The sequence below is a fragment of the Microcebus murinus genome, chromosome 1 (genome assembly GCF_040939455.1).
Source record: "Microcebus murinus isolate Inina chromosome 1, M.murinus_Inina_mat1.0, whole genome shotgun sequence".
Classification (NCBI taxonomy): domain Eukaryota; kingdom Metazoa; phylum Chordata; class Mammalia; order Primates; family Cheirogaleidae; genus Microcebus; species Microcebus murinus.
In genome coordinates this window covers 46,737,996-46,760,860 of record NC_134104.1, presented here as the reverse complement: position 1 = coordinate 46,760,860, position 22,865 = coordinate 46,737,996, and the positions used below count along the sequence as shown (strand labels likewise).

At 35.5% G+C, this 22,865-nt stretch overlaps 2 protein-coding genes across 9 annotated transcripts in view; one reads left to right on the top strand and one right to left on the bottom strand.

The window, feature by feature from the left end:
- SENP7 (SUMO specific peptidase 7) overlaps positions 1-22,865 on the top strand; it is a 142,080-nt gene that overhangs the window by 37,895 nt on the left and 81,320 nt on the right. The gene's annotated exons all lie outside the window — the stretch shown is intronic.
- Positions 12,310-13,027, bottom strand: LOC105879447 (small ribosomal subunit protein eS6-like). Its single transcript, XM_076001215.1, has one exon. It carries the CDS (start codon positions 13,025-13,027, stop codon positions 12,332-12,334), a length of 696 nt encoding a protein of 231 aa, XP_075857330.1. The 3' UTR covers positions 12,310-12,331.

Here is a 22,865-nt window from a genome sequence, read left to right as displayed (position 1 = left end):
GTACTTCATGATGATCTAATTAATAGTTTCAATAGGTTTGATTTATAAAAAACCAAAAATGTCCTTATAAATTGAAAGCAGCAGCATTTCTGTTGTTATATAGTGTTTCTTGAAGAACAGCTTGCTTACACCTGAATTATCCATTCTGCTAGCTAAATGTAAAGATTGTTATCTTCATCTCGGTTCTATTAAATCAAAATATCTGAGAATGAGACTTGAGAAACTGACATAAATATGCTCTCCAGATGATTTTAGCAACACCTAAATTTGAAAACCACTCTTAGAAGCTAAGCAATTAATGAGCTGGACTAATGCCTTTTTTTCCAAATATAGTAAGTTCATTCTTATTACTCAAGGTAGTTCTATAAAGTCACTGCCAACAGTGAACTAGTGAACACTAAGCTCTTGGTCTAAGGAGAAATACAGGTTAGGTTCCTGTGAGCTTCTGCTCAGATTTTTGTCAACCATAATTCCATTGGCATTATATAGGTTCGTTTGCCAGCATCCTTGTAAAATAAGCCAGTCTCATAGGATTAAAAATTTGCCACATAACTCTTTTTTTGTATAAACCTAGAAGATAATATTTTTTTCACCAGATAATCATCCTTAAAGTATTACTTCTGACTTGTTTTATTTTTCTTTTATTTTTAGTTGACATGTAATAATTCTGCATATCTATGGGATACAGAGTGATATGTAATGATCAAATCAATGTAGTTAGCATATTGATCACCTAAACCAATTATCATTTCTTGGTATTATGAACATCCAGAATCTCTAAATAAATTATAGTTAACCATTTTCACCCTATAGTGTTGAAGAGCACTGGTCACATTCTTCATATCTAGCTGTAATTTTGTATCATTAACCAATCCTCTCTGCATTGCCTATCCTTTTGTCCACCCTTTCTAGCTTCTAATATCCGCAGTTCTACTCTCTACTTCCATAGGCTCATTTTGTTTTTTTTAAAGCTCTCATGTGTGAGTAAGAATATGCAGTATTTATCTTTGTAGGCCTTACTTGTATTGTTTAAAATAATGACGTCCAGGCTCATCCATGTTGCTGTGAATAATAGGATTTCATTCTTTTTTATGGCTGAATAGTATTCCAGTGAGTATATATATTACATTTCTTTATCCATTCATCTGTTGATGGACATTTGGTGGATACCAAATTATAGCTATTATGAAAAGTGCTATAGTAAATAGGGAGTGCAGTTATCACTTTGATATACTTATTTCCTCTCCTTGGGATAAATACCCAGTAGTTGGATTGCTGTATTTAGTTTTTTGAGAAACCTTCATAGTGTGTTCCATAATGGCTGTATTAATTTACATGCTCACTAACTATGTATAAGAGTTCCCTTTTTTCTGCATCCTTGCTAGCATTTGCTATTTTTTCTCTATTTGATAGCCATTCTAATGGGGGTGATAAGATCTCTAATTGTGGCTTTTTTATGTTAATGGAATTTTTTAAAATTTCAAAATATTAAGGAGGTACAAATGTTATTGTTACATGGATAGCTTTTATGATGTTTAAGTAGGGCTATTAATGTGTTCATCGTCTGAATAGCATTCATTGTACCTAATAGGTAGGCTTTAACCCTTCCCTCCTATCTCCCCCTCTTACTTATTTCCAATGACTTTTACTTCTCTCTATGCCCATGTGTGCCCGTTTATTAGTTCCAAATTATTAGAGAGTACATGTGGTGTTTGTTTTTCCATTCCTGAGATATTTCACTTAGGATCATGGTCTCTAGTTCTACCCAAATTGCTGCTAAAGACATTATTTTTATGGCTGAGTAGTACTACATGCAGTATGCATGTGTATATATATATATGTACACACATACAACATTTTGTTAATTCACTTATGAATTGATAGGCACTTAGGTTGATTCTGGATCTTTGTACCTATTAATTGTGCTACAATAAACATTCTAGTTCAGGTGTCTTTTTGATAAAATGACTTCTTTTCCTTTTGGTAGATACCCAGTAATGAGATTGATGGACCAAATGTTAGGTATGCTTTTAGCTTCTTGAGGAATCTCTGCTGTTTTCCATAGAGATTGTACTACTAATAATTTACAGTCCCACCAACAGTGTATAAGAATTCCTTTTTCTCTGCACTTGTGCCAGCATCTATTGTTTTTTGACTTTTTTAGTAATAGCCATTCTGACAGGGATAAGACGATTTCTTATTGTGGTTTTAATTTTCATTTCCCTGATGATTAGTGATATTGAGTATTTTTTCATAGTTTGTTTTGGCCATTTGTCTATCTTTTTCTGAAAAGCTTCTGTTCATGTCTTTTGCCCACTTTGTAATTGTGTTTGTTTTTTCTTGCTGATTTATTTGAGTACTTTGTAGATCTAGATATTAGCCGTTTATCAGATGTGTAGCTTTTGAAAATTTTCTCCTATCTTATAGAGTGTCTGTTTGCTCTATTGATTATTTCCTTCACTGTGCAGAAACATTTTAATTTAATCAACTCCCATTTATTTTTGTTTTTGCTGCAATTGCTTTTGAGGTCTTGATCATAAATTCTTTGCCTAGGCTGATGTCTAGGAGAGTTTTTCCAACATTTTCTTCTAGGATTTTTATAGTTTCATGCCTTACATTTTTTATAGTTTCATGCCTTATGTTTAAGTCTTCAATCCATCTTGAATTAATTTTTGAGTATGGTGAGAGATAGGGGTCCTCATTCATTCTTATGCATGTGGCTATCCAGCATTATTTATTAGAAAGGGCTTCCTTTCCTCACTGTAGGTTGTTACCTGCTTTGACAAAGATCAGTTGTTTGGAGGTAGATGGTTTTATATCTGGGTTCTCTGTTCTGTTCCATTGTTCTATGTCTCTACTTTTATACCAATACCATGCTGTTTGGTTATTGTAGCCTCATAGTATAATTTGAAGTCTGGTAATGTGATGCTTCCAGATTTGTTCTTTTTGCTAAGATTGTTTTGGCTATTTGGGCTCTTCTTTGGTTCCAAATGAAGCATAGAATTATTTTTCTAGATCTGTGAACTATGTCTCTGGTATTTTGATGGAGATTACATTGAATCTGTAAATCACTTTGGGCAGTATGAACATCTTAACAACATTGATTCTACCTATCTGTGAGCTTGAGATGTTTTTCTATTTATGTCATCTGCAGCTTCTTTCATCAGTGTTTTGTAATTCTTGTAGAGATCTTTCATCTCCATGGGTAAATATATTCCTAAATATTTCATTTTCTTTGTAGCTTTTGTGAATGGTATTGAGTCTTTGATTTGATGCTCAGCTTGACTGTTATTAGTATATAGAAATGCTACTGATTTGTGTACATTGATTTTGTAATCTAAGATTGTGCTGATTTTTTTTTAAATCAATTCCAGGAGTCTTTTGATGGAGTTTTTGGGATTTTCTAGAAACCAGATCATATTGCCAGTGAAAAGTGATAGTGTGACCTCTTTCCTGATTTGGATACCCTTTATATCTTTCTCTTGTATGATTGCTCTGGCTAGGACTTCTAGTACTATGTTGAATAGAATTGATGACAGTGGTCACCCTTGTCTTGTTCTAGTTCTCAATTTGAGTGTGTTGAATCATCCTTGCATCCCTGAGATGAAGCCCATTTGATCATGGTGAATTATTTTTTCGATGTTGAATTTGGTTTGCTAGTATTTTCTTGTGTCTTTTTGTATATATATTCATAAGGGATATTGTTCTTTAGTTTTCTTTTTTTGTTGTATCCTTTCCTGGCTTTGCTATCAAGGTGATGCTGGCTTTATAAAATGAGTTAGGGAGGATACCCTCCTTCTCAGTGTTATGAAGTAATATCAGTAGAATGGGTACTTTCTTTAATGCTCTCATACAATTTGCTTGTGAACCAGCTGCTCTGGGCTGGGTTTTTTTGGCAGGGAGGTTTTTTATAACTGCTGAATCTCACTGTTCATTATTCCTCTGTTCAGGATTTTTGTTTCTTCCTGATTGAGTCTTGGGAGGTTGTGTGTTTTCAGGAATTTGTCCATTTTCCTCTATGTTTTCTAGTGTATGTTTGTTGAGATTTTCATAGTATTCAAAGATTTGACATTTTGTATTTCTGTGGTATCAGTTGTAATATCTCCTTTTTCATTTCTGATTGAGATTATTTGGGTCTTTTCTGTTTTTGGTCAATCTAGCAAGAAGTATGTCAATTTTGTTTATCTTTTCAAAGAACCAACTTTTGTTTTGGTGATACTTTGTATTTTCTTTTGGTTTCCATTTCTTTTCATTCTGCACTGAGCTTTGTTATTTATTTTCTTCTGCTGGCTCTGTTTTTGGTTTACTTTTCCTTCTCTAATTCTTTGAGATGTGACATTAGGTTGTTATGTTGTGATCTATTTTTTTGATGTATGCATTTGAGGGTATGAATTTTCTTCTTAGGACTGCTTTTGCTGAATCTCATAGATTTTTGATAGCTTATAATCACTTTTGTTATTCAGTTTGAGGAATCTTTTGATTTCCATCTTACTTTTATCATCGACCCAAAGATTGTTCAGCATCAGGTTGTATAATTTCCATGATGTTGTGTAGATTTTAGTGTTTCTCTTGGAGTTGATTTCTAGTTTTATTCCACTGTGGAAATCATACATGGTATGATTTCAATATGTTTTGTGACTTAAGATATAATCAGTCGTGGGGGAATGTTGCATATACTGATGAGAATGTATATTCAGTAGTTTTGGGGTAGAATTTTCTGCAGTGTCTATTAGGTCTGTTTGTTCTAGAGTCCAATTTATGTCTAGTTTCTTTACTTATTTTCTGCTTCAGTGATCTCTCCAGCTCTGTCAGTGGGGTTTTGAAGTCCCTGGCAATCATGATTCTACTCTTTATCTCTTTGCTTGGATCCAGGAAGATTTGCTTCATGAATCTGGGAGCTCCTCTCTTAGGTGCATATTTAGTATTTAGTATTGTTATATGTCTTCTTGTTGAATTTCTCCCTTTACCAATATGTAAGGACCATCTTTTTCTTTGTCATTGTTGATTTAAAGTCAATTTTATCAGATATGAGAATGGCTACACCTGCTCTGTTTTGCTCTCTGTTTGCATGGAATATCTTTTTTCATCTCTTCACCTTGAGTGTGTGTGAGAGTCCTTGTGGGTTAGTTAGATGTGTTTGCTGGAGACAGGAGATAATTGGATTATGGTTTTTTTGTCCATTCAGCAGCCAATGTGTCTTTTGAATGGAGCATTCAGATTGTATATGTTGAGAGATAGTATTGATATGTGGGATGCTGTTCATCATGTTAAGTAGTACCTTATTGCTTTGTTTTCCCCCTTGTGCTGTTTTTTTATATGAGCTGTAGTTTTAGCTTTTTCTTCCCCTGCCCTGGAACCAATTATGCAGTTGCCGTATGACTTCTTCATTGTGATTTTAATTTGCATTTTCCTGGTGATGAGTGATATTGAGCATTTTTTCATGTATTTATTTTGGCCATTTACAAGTCTTTTTGTATATCTTCTTTTGAGAAATGTCGATTCAGCCGGGGGCGGTGGCTCACGCCTGTAATCCTAGCACTCTCGGAGGCTGAGGCGGGTGGATTGCTCAAGGTCAGGAGTTCAAAACCAGCCTGAGCGAGACCCCATCTCTACTATAAAAATAGAAAGAAATTAATTGGCCAACTAAAAAAAAACTTAAAAAAAAAATTAGCTGAGCATGGTGGCGAATGCCTGTAGTCCCAGCTACTCGGGAGGCTGACACAGGAGGATTGCTTGAGCCCAGGAGTTTGAGGTTGCTGTGAGCTAGGCTGATGCCACGGCACTCACTCTAGCCTGGGCAACAAAGCAAGACTCTGTCTCAATTAAAAAAAAAAAAAAAAAAAAAAGAAATGTCGATTCAGATCTTTTGCCCACTTTTTTTTAATGGTTTCTTTTTAAGAGACAGGGTCTTGCTCTGTCACCCAGGCTGGAGTTTAGTGGCATGTATTCACTTAAGATCATATCTTAAGCCACAAAACATATTGAAATCATACCATGTATGATTTCCACAGTGGAATAAAACTAGAAATCAACTCCAAGAGAAACACTAAAATGTACACAAAGTGATGGAAATTACACAACCTGATGCTGAACAATCTTTGGGTCGATGATAAAAGTAAGATGGAAATCAAAAGATTCCTCAAACTGAATAACAAAAGTGATTACAGCTATGCTCATGCCAGCCTCAAACTCTTGGGCTCAAGTGATCCTACAACCTCAGCCTCCTTAGGAGCTAGGACCACAGGCACATATCACCATGCTTGGGTAAATTTTAAATTTTTTTGTAGATACTAATTTTCACTATGTTTCCTAGACCAGTCTCAAACTCCTGGCCTCAAGCAATGTTCCTGGCTTGGCCTCCCCAAGTGTTGGGATTAGAAGCATGAGCCACCATGCCTGGCCACTTTTGCCCACTTTTTATTGAGATTATTTGTTTGTTTGGTTGGTTTTTGCTGTTGAATTGTTTGAGTTCCTCATATGTTGTGGACATTAATCCTTTGTGGGATGAATAGTTTGGAAATATTTTCTCCCATTCATTGGGTTGTCTCTTCATTCTGTTCATTATTTCCTTTGTCAGAAATCATTTGGCTCTATGTGGATTTATTTCTGGGTTCTCTACTGTGTTTCATTGGTCTATGTGTCCAATTTAATACTAATACAATGCTGTTTTGGTTACTATTACCTTGTAATATATTTTGGAAGGCAGCTATGCTCCCTACTACTACCAACATACCTTGTAATATATTTTGAAGTTAGGTAGATTGATGCCTCTATCCTTGTTCTTTTTATTCAGCATTTCTTTGGTTATTTGGGTTATTTTGTGGTTCCACATGAGTTTCAGGATTGTTTTTTCCATTTCACTGGCATTTTGATGGGAAATGCATTGAATCTGTAAATTATTTTGGTAAGTATGGTCATTTTAACCATATTAATTCTTCTAATTCATGAGCATGGGATGTCTTTCCATTTTTGTCCTGTTTAGTTTTTTTCATCTGTGTTTTGTAGTTTTCATGGAAGAAGTCTTGTGATTTCTTTAATCAATGAGTTAAGAGTGTATTATTATAATTTCCACAAATTTGTAAATATCCAATTTTCCTTTGTTTCTTGATTTGTAATGTCATCCCATTGTGGTGTGGGAAGACATGTTGTATCATCTCTAACTTTTCAAGTCTTTTGGGACTTAATTTATATACTGACATATTGTGTGTCCTAGAACATGCCCTGTGTGCCCTTGAGAAGGGTATATTTTTATTTGTTTTTGGGCATTGGGTTCTATATATGTCTCTTAGGTCTTTATGGTTTGTTGTATTGCTTAACTCCTCTATTTCTTTAACTTCTTTCTTTCTCCAACTTTTATTGTAGAACTATTTCTTTCTTTCTTCAATTCTGTCATTTTTTTTTTTTTAAATTTTTTTTTATTTTGGCATATTATGGGGGTACAGATTTTAAGGTTTCAATAAATGCCCATTTCCCCCCCTCCCCCCAAAAGTCTGAGTCTCCATCATGACCATCCCCCAGATGGTGCACATCTCACTCATTATGTATGTATATACCCGCCCCCCTCCCCCCTCCCACCTGCCCAATACCCTATTACTGTAGTACCTATGTGTCCACTTAGGTGCTACTCAGTTAATACCAGTTTGCTGGAGAATATATCTGGTGATTGTTTTTCCATTCTTGGGATACTTCACTTAGTAGTATGGGTTCCAGCTCTAACCAGGAAAATATAAGATGTGCTATATCACCATTGTTTCTTAGAGCTGAATAGTACTCCATGGTATACATATACCACATTTTATTAATCCATTCTTGGATTGATGGGCACTTGGGCTGTTTCCACAGCCTTGCAATTATGAATTGTGCTGCTATAAACATTCAAGTGCAGGTGTCTTTTTTGTAGAGTGTCATTGGATCATTTGGGTAGATGCCCAGCAATGGGATTGCTGGATCAAATGGTAGATTCACTTGTATCGCTTTAAGGTATCTCCATATTGCTTTCCACAGAGGTTGAACTAGTTTGCAGTCCCACCAGCAGTGTAGGAGTGTTCCTCTCTCTCCACAACCACGCCAGCATTTATTGTTTGGAGATTTTTTGATAAAGGCCATTCTCACTGGGGTTAAGTGATATCTCATTGTGGTTTTGATTTGCATTTCCCTGATGATTAGAGATGTTGAGCATTTCTTCATATGTTTGTTGGCCATTCTTCTGTCTTCTTTAGAAAAGTTTATGTTCAAGTCCTTTGCCCACTTTTTAATGGGGTTATTTGATTTTTTCTTCCTAATTTTTGTGAGTTCTAAGTATATTCTAGTTATCAGTCCCTTATCGGATGCATAGGATGCAAAAATTTTCTCCCATTCTGTAGGTTGTCTGTTTACTTTCATGACTATTTCTTTGGCTGTGCAGAAGCTTTATAGTTTGATCATGTCCCATTTATTTATTTTTGTTGCTGCTGTGATTGCCTTTGGGGACTTCTTCATAAACTCTTTGCCCAGGCCAATGTCTAGGAGAGTGTTTCCAACTTTTTCCTCTAGAGTTCTAATAGTTTCATACCTTAGGTTTAAGTCTGTTATCCAGCGTGAGTTGGTTTTTGTGAGAGGTGAAAGGTGTGGGTCCTGTTTTAGCCTTCTACAGGTGGCTATCCAGTTTTCCCAGCACCATTTATTGAAGAGGGATTCTTTTCCCCAGCGTATGTTTTTGTCTGCTTTGTCAAAGATTAGATGGCTATATGAGGATGGTTTTATATCAGGATTCTCACATCTGTTCCACTGGTCAATATTCCTATTTTTGTGCCAATACCATATTGTTTTAACTACTACAGCTTTGTAGTATAGTTTGATATCTGGCATATTAATGCCTCCCATTTTGTTTTTGTTGCCTAGAATTGCTTTTGATATTCGGGGTCTTCTTTGGTTCCATACGAAGCGTAAGATTATTTTTTCTATATCTGTGAGGAATGCTGCTGGGATTTTAATAGGTATTGCATTGAATCTGTAGATCAGTTTGGGTAGTATAGACATTTTGATGATATTGAGTCTGCCGATCCATGAGCATGGTATGGATTTCCATCTGTTTACATCCTCTGCTATTTCCTTCCTCAGTGTTTCATAGTTCTCCCTGTAGAGGTCTTTTACGTCCTTGGTTAAGTATATTCCTAGGTACTTTAATTTCTTTGTTGCTATTGTGAAGGGAATTGAGTCTTTGATTTGGTTCTCAATTAGATTGTTGTTGGCGTATATGAATGCCTCTGATTTCTGTGTATTAATTTTGTATCCTGAGACTTTACTAAATTCATTGATCAGTTCCAGGAGTTTCTTGGTTGAATCCTTGGGGTTTTCTAGATACAATATCATATCATCAGCAAACAGTGAAAGTTTGATCTCTTCTGCCCCTATTTGGATACCTAAAATTTTTAATTAATATTTTTGTAATAATGTTAGCCCTTTTAAACTATGTATAGTTGCTACTTTAATAAAAATAAAAAGTTATGAAACTAGAAGACATCACTTGCAATTCTACTTCTCAAATATAATCACTTAACACTTCCTCGAATATTTCAATATTTTTCTATGCAGTTTTCACATAGTCTTTGGATCATTCTGTGTAGTGCTTTCTCATATAAAGTTGTAACATACTTTTTGTCTCATGAATGTTTTTATTGGCTTCATGTAATTGCACTAAAAAAGGTGTTCCATATTGTGCTTAACTGTGCTGTTAAAATTTGACATTTATTGGGTTTACATTTCTAGTCCTGAAAAGCAGTGCTGCTGCTCAAATAAATTATATTTTGGGCCATTTAACAGAATTAGCAAAGTCAAAAGAATTGAAGAATATGGGAATAAAGGAGGACATGGAACGGGAATATCTGGTGACAACAGGCCAACAAGCGTGACAGTGAAGGCCAAAGGAAGACTTTAGGGCATTCTGGTGAGAGGTTAAATACCAGCATTATTTTATCAGTTACTTAAAAATCTATTGCCTGAATAGGATTCCTATAAAAAGAATCTGATACGCATTTGAAGGAAATCATAGTATATTCTTATCAGAAAACTCTGTTTATTGAATTTATTGAAGATGTTTTAGGCTAAAATCTGAACATTATTTCTTTAGGCATATATCTGGGATTACTCACTACCTTCATTTATTTAAATTATATAACATGTTCTATATGTAGCACTTTTTTGGGGGAAAGTTAGAAAGTAATAACTATAGGTATAATTAAAATAGTGCCTGGATTACAAGAGAGTGAAAGTCAAATTTCAGTGATATTTTTTTCCTTGATATTCAGAGAAAGTATATAGTTTTTGTATAAATATATATAAATGAAGTCTTTTCCTACATAGATGTTGCTAAGGTTCCATGTGAAAGATCAGAGAACTTCCCTTCAAAATAAAAGTGACCTACAATTGAAAAAATAAAGGAACAATTATAAGAGGAGGAAAGGGACTATCATTCTGACTATAAGATCTATGAGTGTTTCAAAAGTTGGGCAGAAAAGGGCTTTCTTTTATAGAGAGAGTAAACAGGCTAGAAGTAACCAGGTTTTGAAAAGCAGGATGAGAAAGTGGTGAAATCTGCACAGTATAGATAATGTTTTAGCTTAGGCTTTTTCCAGAAGGAGCCATCAAGAAGGGGTTGTACTTAGCTTGTATGCCTAATGTTAAAAAAAAAAAAAAAAAAAGAAGGGGTTGTATGCTGGCTCAGGCTGAGAGTGAGTCACAAATTCACCAATGTAGGGAAGAAATCAAAATTTGGTTAAGTATTTTTGTTCTAAAGTCAGTGGAGATAAGTAATTCAGCTAATTATGAGGCAAAGAATAGAAATTTGGAAGGTTTGTGTCCAGGTTTGTCATATAAACAAGAGGTCATCCATGAATCCTCCTTATCCTATGGGCAAGGATGGTTTCTTTAACCATCACTGTTTTCTAGGATCACAGGGCTCCAGTAAAGTTCAACATTATCACCATTAGCGTTAAATATGTTTACCAGGGAAGAAAGCATTTAATTCCTTTTGTAAAAATTAAAGCTAGGGTTTGCATGTTTGTCTCTTCTGGTTAATTGTAAGCTTTTTGAGGGAATAGTGTCTTTCTCAGACATGTTTGTCTCTTCTGCTTAATTGTATGCCTTTTGAGGGAATGTGTCTTTTTCAGTAGTAGATGCTCAATAAATGCTTGTTGAATTCAGTTAAGTGATACACAAAATACCTAGCCAGAGGTACACATGTGGTCATAGTAAACTGTGAAGGAAAGAAATTATTCATTCTTATATCTAGAGACTCAGTCAAGACTTAAAGATTCATGTTGGAATTATTGTTCCTGGAATTGTTTTTTTTTTTTTTTTTGAGACAGAGTCTCGCTTTGTTGCCCAGGCTAGAGCGAGTGCCATGGTGTCAGCCTAGCTCACAGCAACCTCAAACTCCTGGGCTCAAGCAATCCTGCTGCCTCAGCCTCCCGAGTAGCTGGGGCTACAGGCATATGCCACCATGTCCGGCAAATTTTTTCTATATATATTAGTTGGCCAATTAATTTCTTTCTACTTATAGTAGATACGGGGTCTCGATCTTGCTCAGGCTGGTTTTGAACTCTTGAACTCGAGCAATCTGACTGCCTCTGCCTCCCAGAGTGTTAGGATTAAAGGCATGAGCCACCGCACCTGGCCATGGTTTTGCTTAAACCAGTTACTCTCAAAGTGTGCCACATCCGTCAGTATTAGAATCACCTGGTAACTTATTAGAAATGCAAATTCTGGGCCTGCTGGGTACAGTGGCTTATTCCTATAATCCTAGCATTCTGGGAGGTCAAGGCAGAAGTATCACTTGAGGCCAGGAGCTCAAGACCAGCCTGAGCAAAAGTGAGACCTGGTCTCTACAAAAAGAATTAGCCAGGTGTGGTGGCACATGGCTGTAACCCCAGCCACTTCGGTCGCTGAGGCAGGAGGATCACTTGAGCCTCGGAGTTGGAGGCTGCAGTGAGCTATGATCGAGCCACTGCACTCTAGCCCTGGGGACAGAATGAGACTTTGTCTCAAAGAAAAAAAAAACCACAAAACAAATTCTTGAGTTCTACCCTAGAGCTACTGAATTCAAAACTCAGGAAATGAAAACCCAGCAATCTATATTTTAATAAGTGATCAGAAACACCTTTCAGGTTATTCTGATGTTTGCTGAAGTTTGAGAACCGCTGACTGAAACATTACTGCATAAGCAAATTGTTTAAACAAATTGTTCTTTTTTTTTTTTTTTTTTTAGGATATGGTCTTATTTATTATTTAACTCAAAAAATCTTATTTTTGGCTCGACTCAGACTTAGAAGTAGATGCTGTCAGAGAGGACAGCCTACGTCTGTCTCTTGGCAATCTGTTCCTGGCGCTTTTCTTTGGCCTCCTTCATTCTCTTAGCCAAAAGTTTAGCATATTCTGCAGCCTCTTCCTTATTTTTCTTAGTGCGCTGCTTCTTCAGAGCAATACGCCGGCGTTTATGTTGCAGGACACGTGGAGTGACAGGTCGCTGAATCTTGGGTGCTTTGGTCCTAGGTTTCTTACCTTCTTTATTTAAGGGCTTCCTCACAACATACTGGCGAACATCATCTTCTTTAGACAGATTGAAGAGTTTGCGGATTCTGCTAGCTCTTTTGGGCCCCAGACGACGAGGTACTGTAGTATCAGTCAGTCCAAGGATATCCTTCTCTCCTTTTTTTACAATAACCAAGTTGAGAACACTCAGGTTGGCATCCACAATACAACCACGAACAGATTTGCGCTTTCTTTTTCCAGTTCTCCTTGGTCTGTAACATGAATGCCCCTTACTCAGTAGCAGGTGAACACGGCCATGGGTCAAGACACCCTGCTTCATGGGGAAACCTTGCTTGTCGTTCCCACCACTGATTCGGACCACATAACCCTTCCATTCTTCACCCAGAGCGTCGGCAGCAACTTCCGTGGCCATACGCTTCTCATAGAAAGTACGAAGTTTGGGTTCATCGTCCACTTCAATGAGTTTCTGGCAGCCAGTGGCTGGGAAGGAGATATTCATCATGAAGCAGCTGATTGCCTCCGAGGCGCCACGAAAAAGAGAAACAAATTGTTCTTAGTTATATCAGTTATTTTTCTTCTCAATGAATTCTTATTTGTCTTGACTTGAGTGTGTGATTTAACTTGGAATACTGGTTTCCTGTTTGCTATGTTCTCTAACACTATGAGTTTATTAGTTAATATTACAGAAGATCTAGCAGCAAAGCAGATTCAATTTATTATTTTTGGGATATGTCCAACGGTATTTGGCGTCATCTGAAGAAGTTATGGGATCTGGAACAGTTATCCTTTCTGGGTCCTTTTCTTTTGTCAGCATTGTTATACAAAAAGGGCTGGCTATGATTGTGGTATCTAGGGCAGAATGAGAATGTAGGGCCTCTTGTTCAAAAAGCAGTAAAAAAGTGCAATTCAAGATACTATTTTAAGTCTCCTGTATTCTCAATAAATCAGTAAAGGTGCTGAACTATAAAACTTTTTTCTTCCAGTGTTTCTTTATTGACTTGTCATGGTAAGTCAACTTATATGTTGTTCTAAGTAAAGAAATATTAAATTTTAAAATTAATAGAATAAATTTTGCTGTTCATCTCGTTGCTGTGCAATGCCACTTTTACAGGCAAGTTTGAGAGCATGGAACCAGTATGCACAATTACCGAAATTACACAATTTATATTTTGTAGTTTGCACAGTCACACCTTAGCTTAACAATAGGGATATGTTCTGAAAGATGCATTGTTAGGCGATTTCATCATTGTGGGAAAATCACAGAGTGTACTTACACAAACCTAGATGGTGTCAAGCAAAATTAAGGCTGTCGAGAAAGAAATTGTTATTACCCAACTGGGTTGTATTTTTTTGTGTACTGCTCAAAAGGAACCCAGTACACTGAGACAACAGGAGTTGCAGTGGAGAAAGAGTTTAATACCACAGCGGGCTGAGCAAGGAGATGGGAGAAATTTCTCAAATCCATCTCTGAGAATTTGGGGGCTAAGGTTTTTAAAAGTAGCTTGGAAGACAGAGGACTAGGGAATTAGGTGTGCTGATCAGCTGGGGACGAATTCATAGGATTGGGAAGCAGACATTGTCTTCTAGTGCTGAGATAGTTCTGGGTAAAGAGGGTTGCAAGACCTATTGAGTCAGTTCCCACATAGGACTACTGGTCCGGGTAGGTCAATTGGTCCCTCTAAATGCAGAGTCTGGAAGATAACTCAAAGACCAGTGTTAGGTTTTACAATAGAAATCTTATCTATAGAAGCTATTGGGGAAGTCACAGATCTTTTGTTAGTCAAGGATATGTGACTCCTAAGCAGTAAGCAATTATAGGTAGGCAAGCTAAGGAACAATAGCTGGTGGTTGTTATTATTATTTTAACTATGTCTATACCTTTGTAGAGTTCAGGCCCCTACCACAGTTCCTACCTTATGGCCCTTTTTTAATTTTATGAAGGGCAGTTTCAAAATAATTTGATAAAGTTTTATTGAAAGCCAAATTTGAGGATCAATCAAGGAAATAAGACATACCAACAAAGTTGTACATGTTCCAAAGTCTCTTACAAGTTGGAATGCTTTTATAAGAAAGTTTAGAAGGGAGGGTGACTCCTCATATCAGAGTTGTTTTTTTTCATTGGAGGGCACAACACAGAGGTTAAAATCATTGGTTACAGATGAAAACATATAGGCTAAAATGGTTTATGCACAGAGAATCAGTAAAACTTAATGATTCAGAAACAAATTGACAAAACTTTATGATTTAAAAACAAATGAGTGTCCTTTTCAGTGTTATTAGGTTATGTATTAATCAGTACATCAACAGTTTGAGGAACACATGATAACATTTGAGGGACGCACAAGAAGATTCTTTATGAAAGGAGGGACAGGATGTAAGCCATGAATCATAAGACCTTCCCCAGGCAGTTGGAACACAGTTTATTCTTTAAGTGTAGGGATGTATCACTTTTAAAAAGTTTCAGAATATTTTGGCGGTACAAACACTTTGGTCACATAAATTGCTTTTGTACCAATGTATTAATATCACTTAACTTTCCCCTGGCAAGGCCTTAGGTCTTATTTATGATTTGGTATCTTATTGTCACAAACAATCCATTCTATCAGTTTTATGATCTTTATTTTAACAATAAAGCTGGTCAGTTGTTGTGTCTAAACTGTAAGAGGGAAGGGGTATAATGAGGCGTGTCTGATCTTCCATTCTGTCATGGCCAGAAACTCAGTTTTTAAGCTTTCTCTGGGGTCCCCTTGACCAAGAGGAGGTCCATTCAGTCAGTTGGGGGGCTTAATATTTTATTTTTTTTTTTTTTTTTTTTTTTTTTTTTTTTTTTGAGACAGAGTCTCGCTTTGTTGCACAGGCTAGAGTGAGTGCCCTGGCGTCAGCCTAGCTCACAGCAACCTCAAACTTCTGGGCTCAAGCAATCCTTCTGCCTCAGCCTCCCGAGTAGCTGGGACTACAGGCATGCGCCACCACGCCCGGCTAATTTTATATATATATATTAGTTGGCCAATTAATTTCTTTCTATTTATAGTAGAGACGGGGTCTCGCTCTTGCTCAGGCTGGTTTCGAACTCCTGACCTCGAGCAATCCGCCCGCCTCGGCCTCCCAGAGTGCTAGGATTACAGGCTTGAGCCACCGCGCCCGGCCAATATTTTATTTTTAATTTACACTGGTATAGCCTACTATACACGTAGGCTATATATTACCGTTTATTGCTCCTAGGCTGCTAACCTGAACAGCATAGTACTGTACTGAATTACTGTAGACAGTTGTATCACACATCATCACTAGGTGATAGGAATTTTTCATCTCCATTATAATCTTGTGGGACCAACATTGTATGTATGGTCTATCAGTTGACCAAAACGTCATTATACAACGCGTAACTGTTCATACATATGTATGTCGTTCTTTCTAAGGCAGTGGAAATGCTGTACAAAACTAACTCAGCTACTTTTACTTCACTTCCTGATGTATCCGCAATCTACCAGTACTTTCTACCAGCGGCTTACATGTTTAAGAATGACTGAAAGGGAAAGGAATTAAATTAACCCTATGTTTTCCTTTCCACTGTGTCATCATTTTCAGTGTAAGTGGTCGTCTGATCTTGGGCAGTAACACAAGTCAGAAGGGATATGATAGAGTGCCTTGGTCATTTATATTTCTTAGGATGCAGTTACCTTTTTTGCATTTGGACCAACTACTGGAAAATATGGCCTCTCAGTACTTCCACTTGCCTTGTTCTTGCTTTGATTCTCACTGAACTTCCGTGTATGGTAGGTCCAACAGAATTTTGTGGTTATGGCCATCTCAACTGCTATATGTGAATGGGGCAGCAAGGAACTGTGGATATACATATTATGAATATCTTCTCTGCTTGTGTGTATGTTCCATTGTCTCATGAACTTTAATTACAAAACGCAAGTTCAAAGATAAAATTATTAAGAATTTTAAGATAGTGATAGCATAGCATCACTATCTTAAAGGTGGGACCTAAGTTCTGTTAAAGAAAAATTATTAATGACATTTGTTAAGGACAGTAAGGGAAACTTTATTCAAGGGACCACTGTGATAGCATTTTGCAGTAGGGGACAGAGATTGGGCTCAACTTAGAACCAAGGACAAGTGGGAATTTATGGCAAAGGAACAGGATTGGGGCTCAGTGGATGGAAAATTTCTAAAAGGAAACATCAAGGTTAGGGGGATTCTTGCTGGACAAACTCAATAGTATTCTTGCTGCAGGTAGGCTGGGCTGATAAGCTATTGGGGATGAGGGATTAATAATTTGATCAGATATCAAGGGTAGGGGATTTTTGAAAATCTGACTCAGTAGGATTCTTATTAAAACTGAACTGAATGGGACAAGGAGAGAGCCCAAGGTGGAGGCCTAGTCAGAAAGAGGATTCATAAGGAACCTATCTCTGGTTTGGTGAAGGGGAGAGTCTTTGTCAGCTCAGAACACTACATTCTGTGCAGGTTTTGCATCCATGAAGCTGGCCCTGGATGCTAGTGAAATATGACAGAAATGGGTACTAAGAGCAGTGTCATAGGAAAAAAAAGATATGTCAAGTAATAAAGAAATTTGAAGAATAGCAGAAATTAAGTATGAAAGTAGAATAGGGCAGAGCCATGTATTAATAATTTATTCCAACTATGTGGATTATGCATTAAAGGTATGCATTTAACTAGTGCTTTATTTAGTACCTCAAAGTATAAAGCAGTATAGTCTTGTGCATTAAGTACCAGAATTTTAATTTCAGAAAATAGGCTGAGCTACTTTTCTCTAGAAAACTGCTTGCCTTAGCATTTGGCAGTTGCCAAGTAAGAAATTCATATACTAGAAAGGTGGAATTCAAGGGAGACTCGAGTGATTATTATTCCTTAGAGCCCCTGAAATTATTCTAATCCTTATGAATTTTTCAATGAAAATTTCAGTAAGTGTTCTTGTATAAATTAAGCTAATAAAAATGTTATTCATCTAATTCTTTGTAAATTGGCATTGGGAAAGCAAACTAATAAGCTAGGCTCATTTTCTTAAGACAGTGGTGAATATTTTCATGTTCTCAATGGGTTTTTAATCACCTTTATTGATGTATACTTTATATACATAAGATACATGTATTTTAAGTGTACATTTTTATGAGTTTTGACAAATTTATACACTCATGGTACCACCACTACCACCATGATCTTTGGAATATAACCAATATCTAGAAGACTTTTCATGCTTTCCTTTCTGGTTTTCCCCCAACCCACCTACCTCCAGTCTAGAGTGGCAAATATATGGACTCATACAGTATATATCTTCTTTTGTGTCTGGCTTCTTTCACTGAACATAAAGGTTTGAAGATTTATCCATGTTGTTGGATTTATCAGTAGTTCATTCTTTTTTGTTGCTGAATAGTATTCCATTGTATGAAAACGCTATATTTTTACCCATTTACCTGTTGATGGATATTTCGGTTGTTTCTAATTTTGAGCTATTATAAATAAAGCTGCTGTGAATATTCATGTACAAGTGCCTGTCTGGACATGTTTTCGTATCTTTTGGATGAATACCTAGGAGATGGATTTCTGGGTCATATGGTAAGTGTGTTTTTTAATGTAAGAAACTGCCAAGCTGTTTTCCAAAGTGAATGTACCATATTGCATTCCCACCTGCAATGTGGGAGAATTTCAGTTCCTTCACACCTCTGCCAATACTTATGTGGTCGGTGTTTGTTTTTATCATTATCCTTTCTAATGGAGGTGTAGTATCTCTTTGTAGTTTTAATTGCATTTGCTTGATGATTGGTGATGTTGAGCATCTTTTCATGTGCTTTATTGAACTTTTTTATTTTCTCTAAAGTGTCTATTAAAATCTTTTGCTCCTTCCTCCTCCCTTTTTAAAAAGACAAGAATTTTTTTTTTTTATTTATTTGCCTGCAGAAAATGGAAAGACAAGAATTTTAAGACCAGAAAAATAAGATTAATGGTATTGAGTATCTTTTTGTGTATATGTTGGCCATTTTGGTGTCTTTGTGGATAAAGTGTCCATTTTGCCCATTTTTTTGAAGGACAAGAAATATTCTAAATGAAATTATGAAAAAACAAATGAAAACAATGGCTTCATCCCAACTGTTAGTTTAGTTCCCATAATCAAAAAGTAGGATTCCAACTCTGCTGAAGGATTATTTTTTTCCCATAGTCAAAAAGTAGGACTCCAGCTCTGAGGAAGGATGATTTTTTTTCTGATTTCTGAATGTATTTAGCCACGTTATGTGATTAAATCATACTTATGTATTCATTGAATAAACTGTTTTTGTTGAAAAATTTCACATAATTTGAACTTTTCTTGAAAAGTATGTTTGTTTTTAAAATTCATAGTCAAAAATGAATTACTCATTAAATTTAATATTTTTAAGGCAAATATACTCATTTAACCACCGCACACTATTTCTACAAATTAGAAAACTACTCCAGAAATTCTTGTGTGCCTTTGCAGTCACAACCTTTGCAAAAAATAACTCTTTAAGGTAACCACTCCCCTAACTTGCAAGAAAGGTATCTACTTTTGTATTTTTGTTGGGTAGTATTGCCATCTAAGTATGTATCTCTAAATATTTTTTAGAAAGTTTTGTTACCTAAGTATGTGTGTATTCCTAAATGCAGAGTTTAGGTTTTATTTTGCCTGGTTTGAATGTTGTTATTTACTCTTGTTTCTATTCTATTAACCAAAGAAATCTAATAGTACTTAAATGTTGTAGAAATTAAAATTTTTTTACATTATTAATTTGAGGAAAAGAGATTGCTGACTTCTGGTCAAAGATATTTTTAGTTAGCAAAATTATAATAAAGCCAACCATGAAATAAGTACTTTCCCAGAGAAGCTAAATTGTCCTTCTCATTTAGAGCCTTACTACTAGAATAATCAATAAAATTACCAATGGTTTGCTATTTTCTAACAAAAATTCTTATTTGGTTTGAGTGAATAGAAAAATGGCATTTTCCACAGTTGAATATTTTCGTATTTAAAATTATTAAGATTACTATTGGGATAATGATTTCCCAGATAATTTAGTAAATAAGTAAGTCATATAGTTTTCCCATTAGACTAAAACTATATTTTATATATTTTTAAAATTTTTTTTTTATTTATTTTTATTTATTTTTTTTTTGGGCGCATCAAAAGAATGAGAAATTTTTAAAATTTTATATGTATTTTTATTTGATCATTCAGAATTTTAAGTTGTACAGTTGTAAAACTCTATAAAGAATAGTTTAATAGTCTTTTAACATTTTGTCACATTTGCCACTCTCAGTGTCTTTATATGTTAATACATGTATGTAGGTGGGTATCACATATATACATGTATAAATACACATGCACATACTCATTTTGAGGGAACCATTTGAAAATAAGTTGCAGACATCATGGCATTTCACCTCTAAATACTTCAGCCCGCATTCCAAAGAACAATGACATTCTTTTATATAACAATAACCATACACTATTTAAAAAGTTAACAATACTTTTTCATAAGTTCATCTACTATAAAGTCCACAATCAAAATGTCCACAATCAAAAATGTTCCCAAAATGTCTTTTTAAAAAAAATCTAAAATTTAAAAAATTGAGGCTCAATTTGAGGTTCATGCATTATATATATTTGGCTATTATGCCCCATTAGTCTCTTAATCTAAAATAGCTTCCCCTGCTCTGCCCTTTCACATATAACCATGATATTGACTTTTGAAGAGTCTAGGCCACTTGTCCTGTAGAATGTCCCACATTCTATATTTTTATGATTTCCTGGGTTTGCCCTTATGATTAGGTTCATGTTACACTTTTGGCAAGAATACTTCCTACCTGATGTCATGTACTTCCTGTTGCACATATCAAGGGATACATAATTTCCGGTTGTTCCACTGTTAGTGGTCCTATGTTTGATCACTTGGTTAAGGTGGTCTCTGCTAGATCTTTCCATTCTAAAGGTACCTTTTCCTCTTTGTAACTAATAATCATCTCTGAACTCAATTATCTGTTTGCATTATGCTGATATCTGGGTCAGGTCTAGCACTGCAGGAAAAAATATTACAACACAGGATATTTGTGGCATCATAAATTTATGATTGTTAATCTCACTGGGAATCCTTAACTGTAAGATAATCTTACTGTGTCTCTCTAGTAAGTTTGTATTCTTCCTCTCCACAATGATTATTTGAAAGCTTTTATCTTTTCAAACCCATTTTCCCTTACCTTTCCTATTACTTTTAAGATATCATCTTGGTTCCTTCTCCTTCTTGGAAGAAGGAAAGGGGTGCCCCTTCTCCTGTCGGAAGGTAGTATAGTGGAACAGTTAAGAGTGCTGGCAATAGAATTGAGAATGTTTGTGGTTTCAGGATCCCACTTTCACTACTGACTCGTTTTACTGTGGGGTTAGATATTAATCATTTTACCTTGGTCTCCTCAACTGCAGAAGAAGAATTATATTAGGATTAATACTTCATAGAGTATTTGTGAGGATTAAATGAAGTAAAACATTGTAAAATGCTTAGCATAGTGCCTGGTATGTTGTGCATGTTCAATAAATATTAGCTCTTATTATGTCATTTCTTAGGTACCTTACTGTGTTAATTATCCTGCCTTCTCTATTTTCTACTTTTCTCACTCTTTTTACCTCTTTTCATAAGAGCTTAAACTTTTATAAATGTTTCCTGTCTTAAACTAACCAACCAATAACTAAAAACCCTTTTCTTGGATCTCACATTTATTTTCAGCTCTTGTCTTATCCCTCATTTTCACAGCTGTATTTCTCAACTACCTACATTTGCTGTGTCCTTTTTCTAACTTTCCCATTTACTCATTTGTTATATTCTGGTTTCTGCTGCCACCATTATACTAAACTACCTCTGATAAAGTTGTCATTACCTCCCTAAATTCATTTTTCGCTTCCCTTTATCCTTAGTGCTTCCATTTTTTTCTTCATAAAGATCAGAGTGATCTTTTAAAAATGCAGCTCTGATCTCACTGTTCTCTTTTTAAAACTAATGGATTTGTATTATTGTTGACATAAAGTCTCAAGCCCTTAATATATTAGTACATATGTCCTGCCTAACTGCCCATTCTTTTTTTTTTTTTTTTATTTCGGCATATTATGGGGGTACAGATTTTAAGGTTTCAATAAATGCCCATTTCCCCCCTTCCCATTCTTATCTTATACATATTTCTTCTTCACTCTAAGCACTTAAGCCAGGTAGGCCCTTTAATTTCCTTGAACAAGCTTTACTCATATCAGAGCATTTGCATTTTGTCCTTTTTTTGGACCTTTATTTTTCTCTTGTTTCCTCTGGATAGTGTCTATCCTTCTTTGAGACTTCAATTTAAAGGTCATATTCTCAGTAAAACCTTCCCTGACCTTCTTCAGAAGAAGTGTGACATCTGTATTTTTCCTTCATATCACTTACAAGAATTGTAATTAAATAATGAATTGGTTTATTCTTCTCTTGAGTGCAAGTTCCATGAAAGCAAGAATCCTTACCTTTTTTATTGCTGAATCTCCAGATCTTACTAGCACAGTTGTTTTGCTAGAGTATTTTCAGTGTTTGTTGAATGAATTATTATTGATTCATAGAAATGTCACTTATCTCTTTATCCTTTAATAATAATTTAAAAACCAATAGCGTACACTTTTTTTTTTTTTAATTCAACATGTTTGGAGTTTCAGTGCATTCTATGGAAGTTCCCTGAGGACTTGTATTCTTCTACTTCTAGATGATCTAAGGATATAGCCTCAAGGGGCTGAAGCAAACAAACAAGTGATTTTTATTTTTTGAGATCTCCTATTTTATCTTGAAGATAACATGAGCATTTGCTTTCTGTTTCTTAATATTTTTGTGTTTGCTAGATAAAAAGTACCTAAAACAGATTACCAGGTAGTGAAACACTTCTGAACATTTCCCAATTCTTTCAGCCATTCCTCCTTTGACATTTAGGTCTACTTTGTAGCCTGTTCATACCACTGCAGAAACTATATTCCATGGTTCCAGAACTGAACATAGTTTTTCAAGTATTGTTAACGCAAAGATGTATCGAAGGAGCAGATGGGCAAAACGTGATAAGGCAAAAAGCTGGGACTGCTTGCATTTATGTCTTCTCTTTGAAATTGGTCTAGGTGCAGTAAACGTTTTAAATTGACCTACTTTAGCAATAAGGTAAAATTAAATATGTATCTCAAGATTGTGGAGGTTTAAGACTATAATTACGTGCTGTTGAATCCTTAGTTTTAATAATGTTTTCTGAATTGACAAATGCTAAAATAAAAACACAGTGTTCAGTGTAGAAAGTAGTTGCATTTG

Coding starts and splice junctions, on each gene's coding strand:
- LOC105879447 (XM_076001215.1), bottom strand. CDS start 13,027: ATGAATATCTCCTTCCCAGCCACTGGCTGCCAGAAACTCATTGAAGTG.